Source organism: Amborella trichopoda, chromosome 12 (assembly GCF_054954075.1).
Source record: "Amborella trichopoda isolate Santa Cruz 75 chromosome 12, AtrichopodaSantaCruz75HAP2 v2.0, whole genome shotgun sequence".
Taxonomy (NCBI): Eukaryota; Viridiplantae; Streptophyta; class Magnoliopsida; order Amborellales; family Amborellaceae; genus Amborella; species Amborella trichopoda.
Window position 1 is genome coordinate 33,703,031 of NC_142347.1, and position 10,577 is coordinate 33,713,607.

At 40.9% G+C, this 10,577-nt stretch overlaps 2 protein-coding genes across 2 annotated transcripts; both read left to right on the plus strand.

The window, feature by feature from the left end:
* The first annotated feature begins 1,051 nt into the window (after positions 1-1,051).
* LOC105420398 (uncharacterized) lies at positions 1,052-1,540 on the plus strand. Its single transcript, XM_011623856.1, has one exon. The coding sequence runs from the start codon at positions 1,052-1,054 to the stop codon at positions 1,538-1,540; it is 489 nt and encodes a 162-aa protein (XP_011622158.1).
* A 581-nt stretch (positions 1,541-2,121) lies between these two features.
* LOC148779536 (uncharacterized) lies at positions 2,122-2,649 on the plus strand. The gene has a single exon (XM_088852668.1). The coding sequence runs from the start codon at positions 2,122-2,124 to the stop codon at positions 2,647-2,649; it is 528 nt and encodes a 175-aa protein (XP_088708794.1).
* The last annotated feature ends 7,928 nt before the right edge of the window (positions 2,650-10,577 follow it).

The window sequence follows — 10,577 nt, forward strand, 5'->3', positions numbered from 1 at the left end:
TTCTTGCATATTAGATGGAGTATTTATAGGTTAAGCTAGGGTTATGATAGCAAATAGGCCAATATAATTCAAAGGTCCATATTTAGTCAAAGATGTTGAAATTTTCAGATTTCCTGGAATATTTAGAATTTTCACCACCTTAATCATATTTATCTCAAAATTTGGGTGAAAACACACATCCCCAAGCCAATCTGGTTGCACTACACGCAGACTGTTGTGCGGTTCAAAGCGCGGCGTGGTGCACAAGCTTAGGTGACACGGGCTGTGTTGCACGGCTCGACGCGTCGCGCGGCCCGGGTGCATGGGTATTTTAATCATTTCCCCCTGGCTCTTCCCAAGAACTGTGCTATCTTTGAGCTGTTGACTTCTCCTTGTTGAGGTCACCCTAATGTTACTTGGGATGCTAGTGTGGTCATCTTCGGTCTTTGGTCTTAGACCTTTTTCTTTGGATTTGGTTTTTAATCGTTTTGGTGGCTGCAGGACTGCACTTGACACAGAGGCTTTTTGGCTGTAGGTGTTAGATGGTCGTGGGCCATGTTGTTGTTTTTATTGAGTTATGTATTTTGTTGTTGGGCTTTGGTGCCTTGGAACTCAATCGTAATAATTTTGGAGTATATATATATATATATATATAAATGGTTTTTATTGGTTCAATAAGTGTATATTCGTATTGGAAGTTTTTGTTTTATTTCATGGTTTGCTTTGATTCTGACTTTATGAAGCGATGAGTGTACTCCGACCTGAGTGGCATTCGCTACCCTTGAATCACGGACCCGTACTCTGTCGCCCTCCAGCGGGAGGGGGGTTCAGAGGGCATGGTCGTGACAATTATGGTATCATCAGAGTAGCCAAGATAGGACTCTTGGCCTAGAGAGTCTTAGAAGTGTCCATAGGATGGTTTTTAGATAGGCTAGTAACTGGGTGTTCCTATGATAGGTCGATGATAATGAGGACTCGTGCCAACAATGTGAGTTCCAATAACGAGAACACCGATGCCTTCGGATAGTTCTTTAAGACACTTGGGGCCATGAACCAGATTATGAAAGACAGTATGCCGACCTCGGCTACCCTTGCTCCGGACCAGGCAGAGAGCGGTCTGATTGAGAAATTTAGGAGGATGTCACCCTCAGCATACTCGGGGCATGGGGGAGTAGAGAAAGCCGAAAGATGGAAGAGACAAGTGGAGAAAATTCTGGATGTGTTGAACTGCTTGGGTGAGCAGAAGGTCAGATTGGGACCCTTCATGCTGAACGGGGAGGCTAAACACTGGTGGAATTCGGTAAAGCAGTGTTGGAGGGAGACATGGACTGAGGCCACTTGGGAGAACTTCCTAGTTGCATTTGATGAGAAATGCTTCCCTATTTCTGTCAGGGAGAGGAAGGAAGTAGAGTTTATCAAGCTTCAACAAGGGAGGATAACAGTAGAGCAATATGCGGCTAAATTCGTGGAGCTCTCTAGGTACGTGCCCCACATTATCAATACAGAGACGTGTAAGGCAAGGAAGTTTGAGAGGGGCCTCCGGATATCAGAGGGAGAGTAATATCAGCCAACCGTAAGTTGTTCTCCCCATTAGTAGACCTCGCTATGAAGATTGAGGAAGATTGCAAGGAATTTCGGTTAAGAAAAGAAGGAAGAGTAAAGCCCGCACCATCTGGGAATGTTGGGAGGAAGACTCGGCCGCCTCTTAGAAGAAACTTCAGAGGAAGGACTTATCAGGGTAACTCTAAAATTCAAAGGACACTTGTGGGTGACGTGAGGGATAATCGAGGCCCGACCTGCTTCCACTGCAGAATGAATAACCACTCTACGGTTGAGTGCTCCAGGAGGTCGGAAACATGTTTTGGTTGTGGCAAGTTTGGCCACTTAATCAAGGATAGCCTCGCGAAAAGGCCAGATAACCAATCAAAGACTCAGAATCGGGTGTTTGCACTCACGAAACTGGAAGCTAAGTGTCTACCTCAGTGATCCGAGGTACGCTCTCTATCTGTGGTAAGGAAGCTAGAATTTTGATAGACTCTGGTTTTTCTCATTCCTTTGTTGCTCCTCACTTTGCATGTCATATGAACATTGAACCTTCACTGCTTGACTGGACTTTAGTGGCATGCACACCCATGGGGGACTATGGAAACTGATATGGTCTATAGACAATGTGGGGTTTTTCTTGAAGGGTGTATCCTGCCCATAGATTTGATACTTTTGGATATTCAGGACTTTGATATCATTTTGGGCATGAATTGGTTATCCACACACTATGCTACAGTAAATTGTCATGACAAAACTGTGGCCCTTAAGCACGCTAACCGACTTGAGTTACTCCTTGTCGGTACCAAAGACACATCCTTTTTACATTTTATTTCGGCCCTTTGGGCCCACCATCTATTGGCAAAACGGTGTGTTGGATACTTAGCTTATATGGTCGAGAATCGGGATGTTCAGACCAACTTAGGGAAGATACCAGTGGTGAAAGAATACCTAGTGGTCCTTCTCGAAGAACTATCATCCTTACCTCCAGTAAGGGAGATAAAGTTTGAGATAGATGTGGTTCCTAGTACTGTTCCCACCTCTAAATCCCCTTATAGAATGGCCCCGACAGAATTGAAAGAGTTGAAAGAGCAATTAGAGGAATTGTTGGATAAGGAGTTCATCTGACCCATTGTGTCGCCCTGGGGTGCACTTGTCTTGTTTGTGAAAAAGAATGATGGATCCCTGAGGCTTTGTATTGATTATAGGGAGTTGAATCAAGTAACAGTGAAAAACAAGTATCCCATGCCTAGGATTGATGACCTCTTTGACCAGCTTCATGGGGCCTAAGTGTTTTCGAAAATTGATCTTAGATCGGATTATCACCAACTACGGGTCAAGGAGGGAGACATTCCAATACCGCATTCAGAGCCTGATACGGCCACTATGAGTTTCTAGTGATGTCGTTCGGTTTGACTAATGCCCTAGCTGTTTTCACGGATCTGATGAATAGAATGTTTATACCCTTTTTGGAAGATTTCGTTGTGGTCTTTATTAATGACATTTTGGTGTACTCCAAGAGTTTAGAAGAGCATGAGCAGCACCTAAGAATAGTCCTTCAAACTTTAAAGTTGAAGAAATTGTATGCTAAGTTGAGCAACGGTGAGTTTTGGCTTCCTAGTGCGGCCTTTCTCAGGCACAATATGCTTAATGATGGGGTCGCGGTTGACCCTTCCAAGGTAGAAGCCGTACTCTAGTGAGGGAGACCGATAAATGTGACTGAGGTTCATAGTTTTCTGAGGTTAGCAGGATATTACAGGCGCTTCGTAGAAGGATTCTAGAATATAGCGCTACCTTTGACTCGTCTAACCTAGAAGAATGTGAAATTGGTGTGGTCAAACAACTGTGAGAAAAGCTTCCAAGAACTAAAGAAGAGACTGACCACAGCCCTGGTACTGACCTTACCCAAAGGAAATGAGGACTTTACAGTCTACACCAACGCCTCTCATAAAGGGCTCGGATGTGTACTTATGCAGCGAGGGACTGTCATTGCATATGCCTCCAAAGAATTAAAGTCATATGAACAGAATTACCTAACCCATGATTTGGAACTTGTGGCTATAGTATTCGCCTTGAAAATCTGGAGACACTACCTCTATGGGGCCCAATTCAAGATATTTACGGATCATAAGAGTCTCAAGTATCTGTTCTCTTAGAAAGAATTGAACATGAGGCAAAGGAGATGGGTGGATCTATTGAACGGTTGTGATTGTACCATTAATTACCACATGGGCAAAACCAATGTGGTAGCAGATGCTTTTTGTAGAAAGCTTGTAATATCAGTGGCTCACCTAATGGTTAGAGAGATAAAATTATTGGAAGATGCAGTGGAATGGCACCCAACTTTGCCCTTTGGTAATAGGGTGGATATGATGGCTTACCTAAAAATGGAGCACCAACTATTTCAATAGGTACGACTAACACAAAAGAAGGATCCCCAACTCATGAAAATTTTGAAAGAGATGAAGCTGGGAAAGAGAGAGGACTTCTCCATGAGCAGTGAGGACTTATTGAGGTTCAGAAATCGGGTCTGTATCTCGGATAATGAGAATGTGAAGAGGGCTATTTTGAAGGAAGCTCACTGCTCTCGTTTTGCTATACACCTAGGTAGTAATAAGATGTACGAGGACCTGAAGAAAACTTTACGCTCCGATTTGCGTCGATCTCTAGGATGAGATTTGCTCAAATCTTAAAAAAAAACTGGTTACATTTGAAAAGGAAGAGAGAGTGGGGTTGCTTGAATTATGGGCTCAGAAAAATCCCATATCAATGAAAATCTAGTCTTTTTCTGAGTCCACTGGCAGCGCCAGCTCCCAATCCGTATTTTGACAAAAAAAATGCTTCTAAATTTAATTAAATATAATGATGAATTAATTTTCATAAAAATAAAATAAATCAAAGAATTGAATAAAGAAAAACAAACTAAATTAAGCAAAGAAAGATATACTGACCTCTAAGAATAGTCTTGAGACACGGTGGGAAGGAAAACATTTTTCAAGTGATCATTCTTTTGAGTGACCAATACCCTTTGGGTTGGCAGTACGCCAATGGATGCTTTTGATCCGTAGGACATCGAACTGGCACTGCTATCTTTGAGTCAATGCGGTTGAGAGGTCTCCGACAATTCGGATTCGAAGTGACAGTCAACATGAACAGTGCTATCTTTGAGCCGGTGACACTCTTTATTGTAGTCACTCCAATACTACATAGGAAGCTGCCAGTGTAGTCATCTTCGACTTTAGACCTTTTTCTTAAGGTCTCATTCTCCAATCGAATAGGACTTTGATTTAGAATAAATGATGAGATGATGAATTTCTGGCTGATTGAACTTCTTGTTCGCCGTCAATTCTGATTCTTGGGGTCCACATGTCCAGTCTTTTTGGTATGGGAACCTATGGGTTGGTCTTTGTTTTCCTAAGGGTTTGCAAGCATAGCAATCCAAGATTTGGTGGCGACAGACACATCATATCCAAGCCTCCATGAAACTCCTTCATTTTTTTAAAACATTTTAGAAGGTTTTGAAGATAGATTGAATTTTGAAACAGAAACAGAGTTTCGGGCTACGTTTTAACCAAAGAAATTAAGATTTTTGAAAACTCATAAAACACATAGGGGAAATTTTGAAGATAGATGAGAAATTTTGAAAAACAAGTTTTGGTAAGCAGTTTAAGCTCATGCTACCATGGAGCTCTATTTTCTTCTTCATTATTTATTTTTTATTTATTTTTCATGAGCTCGTCGAGCCTCTACTTGAGACTTTCAGAACGAGGAATCACTAAGTACTTCCTTATCTTCCAATCTTAGCTCTTATGTTACAATTCAAGGAAGACTTTTTCTTGTTTTTTTCGAGCAAACCGGTGTCTTGGTTAATATGGGATATGCCTCAAAGTGCTTAGAATATCCTTGGACGTCCAATTTTATTCCTCCACTATTACTCTTTTGAAGTTCAGATAGTCATGCTTCTTCAGGTTTTTCTTGAACTGATGCCTTCATTTTGCTTTTTGACGTCATTCTAACTTGAGAAGAGAAGAATTTCTGGAGATTTTGGAGAGACGAAAAGATAAAGAAGTTCTTTTTTTTTTATCACCTCGGGATCCCTTTCAGGTTTTCAATAGCTTTTTCTTTCAACGCTCGGGGTTCCTTTCAGATTTTCAGCCCGACGGATTTTTATTTTTATTATTTCCTTCTTTCTTTGTCGCTAGGGTCCCTTTCAGGTGTTCAGCCCAGTGGCTTTTTTTCCAACGCTCGAGATTCTTTTCGATTTTCATCTCGGTGGATTTTTCATTTTATTTTCTTTTCTTTTAAAGAAGATGGAAATATTTTCCATCTGGGGCACTCTGTCCTTAAAAAAAACAAAGATAAAAACTTGATCATCCCTCCTTCTTCTAGTGGCAGGGAGGTCCTAGTCTTGGTTATCCTTAGATTTTCATTGCCACTAGTTGGTATATGATACTTCCTTGACAAAGGTTGTCGAATTCTTGTATTCTACCTTGGATTGCTTCACTCATGCGTTGACCTTCGGACTCAGAGTCACTCTCAACTTCTTAATCCTTCAATCTCTTGTTGGGTTAGTTAAGCTCATTTTTTTTATTTTATTTTTTTTAATCTATTTTCAACTCCTTAGGTTGTCAATACCATAGAGTAGAATGCCTAAGCAGAGCATGGATACCCCACTTGGCTTATTTGAAAGGAGGAGTAAGTAATCACCCCCTGCCTTTTCGGTAATCTTTTTCAGTTGCAACTTCATGTTGCTCTTGAGGAGTATATAGCCTCAAGATATGTTGAGAATCGTCAGATAAGGTGTGGGCCTCACCTATTGCCCCTGCTTTATTTTCATCATCAAGTGATGCTGCCCCTATCAAGTGGTTTGGCAGGGCTGCCCTTGTAGGGTCTTCTCTATTTGATGAGACAATCAGTATCTTGGATGAGACCACCTCTATAGTACTTTCATCAGATGGGGCGATCTCTAACAAACTGGTGATATGACTGCCCCTATTGGATCTTCTTATTTTCTTTGAATGTGGGGTGCCCTAAGTAATGGAATCATGCCCCTGCCCCTATCATTTTTTTTGGATCCATTCTCTTCAGGGAATAGTATGATTTGATCTTTAGTGTCTGGTTCTTCATCCCATATAGGCGGGTCATTCAAAAAATCCTGTGAAAGTGTCCCAGGTGGTCCCCTTAGAATTTCTAGGGGTTTCATTTCTTTTAACTCTTGCAGAGGTGTTGGATCTTCAGGATTGATCAAATTTGGATCCTTCGCTTCTTCGATGTTCATTGCTTGATCAATCAGAGTAACTAATGTAATTGACTGGTTTAGGCTCAGCTCTTCATCCCAAATAGGTGGGTCTACTAAGAAGTCAAGTGAAGGTGGCCCAGATGGGACTGATGGAATTGTTTCCTTCTTTTGTGGGTTAGACTTCTCTATTTCTATAAGAGCTCCCCATATAATAGATCCATACATAAGGCAATTATTATCATTCGGTTTCTGAAATTCCTTGGTAACATAGATCACTCTACCATTTCGGTCTTCATTTTCAAGGTGGTTTCTTCCTGTGCTTCAAGGCCATATTGGATGATTTTCAAGCTTGAGCATGGATTTCGAGTCGTCGATATTTATCAAGTGGATACTAGCTAGGACTTATTCATCTTCAGTAGTCATATCATATGATATTACCTGGCTTTGCTTTGAGTAAGCCTCATTTATGTCCTTAAATGATTTTGGTGATGGTTCTGATGTGGGATTGTCGTCAAATTCTTCAATTGTCATCTCTTCAGAGTTACATTTAGATGAATCTTAACTGCAGTCACGTTCTTGTTCCTTCATGACTTCATCGGATTCTTGCCCCAATATGGTGTCATCAGGCCCTTGCCCCAGTGTAATTGGTGACCGATTTCGAGCCCTTTCCTTTGCTCTCTCATAGCTTTCTAGCATTGAGTCAAAAGAGAGAGGCTGAATGCCTTACTAAAGTAAAGTTTATACTCAGGGGAAGCATTCTCTTATGGCCATACTGATCTTAGAGGTTTCAGAGATCGTGCAATCAATGACTTTAGATGCAGCCTCTCTAAATCGTTGGACAAAATCTATAAACAACTTGACCTGATTGTGTTTGGTGGAGACCAATTTGCCAATGGTCATTGATCTCTCTCTGATCCCGTGATATTGCTGAACAAAACGTTGAAACAATTCATCGGGAGTTTGATTTGGGTATTTTGATACCACATCTCGGAACCATGTTAAAGCTTGTTCGGAGAGAGTGTACTGAAACATGGCCTTGAGACGGTGAGGTTTCTCTTCGAATGCAGGAACAGTCAATAGGTAAGCGATGATGTGATTGTAAGGATCACCTTTCCCTTTGAACTTGTTTTCAAACTGAAGGAATTCAAAACTAGGAGGAAGAGGTTCGTTATCCCCAAGAACATTATTGACATAAGATTTTGGAGGAAGTATATTTGGAACTTCGATCTTAGCCATTTGGAACTTCGATCTTAGCCAGGATCTCTTTAAATGTGGTTAATTAGCCTTTCAACCGGGCGAGTTCAACTGACACATGGGTTTTAACCTCAGAGGTCTATTGGTTTATCAGAATTGATGGCATAATTTTTTGTGCAAGAGATGCAGCTGATATGGGCTACACCAAATTAGGGATAGGCTAGACCTGCAAGATAGCTGGATTCGGCTGGAGAGATGGTGCAGACACAAGAAAAGAGGTCTGAGCTTGGGTAATTAGAGCCTGATACAGAATAGGTGTAGGCAGAGGTGCCTCAGTTGGACGATAGTTGGGTAAGTCTGAGGAGCAACCTGGACTGGAGGAGCAGGAGGTTGATAAGCCGGTGCTGGGGCCCGGTGCATAGGATATCCCAAGTATGGATGACTAGAGGCCGGGACTGCAGCCAGAGGATACTGAGTTGGAACAGGAGCCAAATAGGGCGCATGTGACTGATGGTATGGACTTGAGGCAACCTGAAGAGGCTGCACTGGTGGATGACTATACATGACTTGAGGAGGTCTTGATTGACTATGGGATGGACGGTCCCATGGTCGAGCCGGTTCTATGAAAGGTGGGGGACGAGAAGATTGGCAGTGCCAGCTCACCGACGGGGTGGAAATCACATGACTTTATTGGTCATGGGCTGAAGAGGTCATCTGATTCTAACCTGCCTGATGACTCGATGCCCTAGGTGAGGCATGTGGCTCAAGAAGGCCAGCACGATTTAAGAAGCCTTGACCCTGGGTAAGTTCTTGAGACACTCGATTGAGAGGGACTCGTAATCCCTAGAATTGTGTAAGGATGAACTTTGAGGAATAATGGCATGACTTGAAGAACTCTCGGGTTTAGGTGAAAATATCTTACTCTCTAGTTTTTCTTGGTGGTTAACCTTGCTTGGGCCCTGACTTGATCTTCGACAGTTCTCTATGTACAATAGGTTAGCCTGCCAGATGAGCTCATCATTTGGGTTGCTATGGATCTTACTGAGTTGGTGGCCCCTAGAATAGGTCTTTTGAGGAGGTGGGTAGTATGCCCCTAATTGGGCGGCATCAACTCTAGATTTTGACATGGATGGGTGGTGTGCCCCTAGTTGGGCAACGCCACCCTTAGACTTCTATGATGATTTGGGGTGAGCTGCCAGCTTAATGAGACTTCCCTTAGACCTAGGCATTTGTAGGCGATGAGACCTTAGTTGGGTGGCATCTCCCCTAGATTTGGAAGATAAAGGGGTTTTGGCTATTGATTGGGTGGCATGTCCCCTTGAACCCGAGTTTTGTAGAAAATGTGCCCCTGATTGGGCAGCATCTCCCTTAGACTTAGACTTAAAAGATGAAGGTGGGTTCAACTCTAGTTCTTTAGACCCGGTTCGAATACCTTGACTATTGAGGGTGCCTCGGGCCATACATACTTGCTGGACTCCACAGTTCAATTGACTTACAGATGTGTTAGCCATGCTTAACCTTGGGTGCGGGACAATGGACCCACTGGAACCTGATCTTGCCTGACCTAAGACAGGGTAGGCCCAGGGAACTGAGCCATAAAGTCCTATGGGCCTAGTCATCCTAGGGGGCCTAAATGACGCAATAGACTGAGTATCTGAGTCACCGCGAACTACATACATGACTTTTTTTTTTTTTTTTAGCAATTTAAAAATAAATAAAGATAAAGATGCATCTAAAAGAAAAAGACTTTCTTTTTCTACAAAAAGAAGAAGATAATGTCAAGAAAATTATAAGCTATGTAGATAAGGTTTAACAACAAAAGATAAAGAAAAAGATGAGATCTATTTATAATCTAAACAGATAAAGTAGAGAAGGCCTAGATCTTTTTCTTTTCTTTCTTTTTTCAATATATATATATATATATATATATATATATATATATATATATATATATATATATATATATATTATCAAAAGAGGTAAATGAATTCTTCTTTTTTTTTAGGAAAGAGAAAAAGATTCTTTCTAAAAGATGTATTCTAAAAAGATAAGATGCACTTAAAGAAGATAATTATGATCTAAAGAAGACAAAAGATGATCTAAAGATGATAAGCATGAATGAAAGAAGACATGAAAAAGTTGATATAGTTTGATATCAAGATGAATCTAAAGATGTTCTAAAAAAACAAAGATGATCTAAAAGTTTATCTAAAAAGATGGTCTAAAGATAAAGATAAAGATGATCAAAATGGATATAAAAGAAAGATGATCTAAAGATAAAGATGATCAAAATGGATTTAAAAGAAAGATGATCTAAAGATTAAGAGAAATCTAAAAGATGATCTAAAGATTGAGAGGAAAAAGATCTTAAATTTTTATAGAGAGAGAAGAAAAATAAGATCTATAAAGGAAAGATAGAATCTAATAAAAAGAAATATTTCCAATCTACCTTGTTTTTATTTTTTTTATTTTTGCTGGAAAGATCAATATGAGAAAAAAAAAAAAAAAAAAAAAAGCTTTTCTAAATCTAAAGTACGGATTTGAAGCTCAAGGTACCCCACGGTGGGCGCCAAACTATTTACGCTCTGATCCACGCCAAGCTCTAGGATGAGATTCGCTTAAA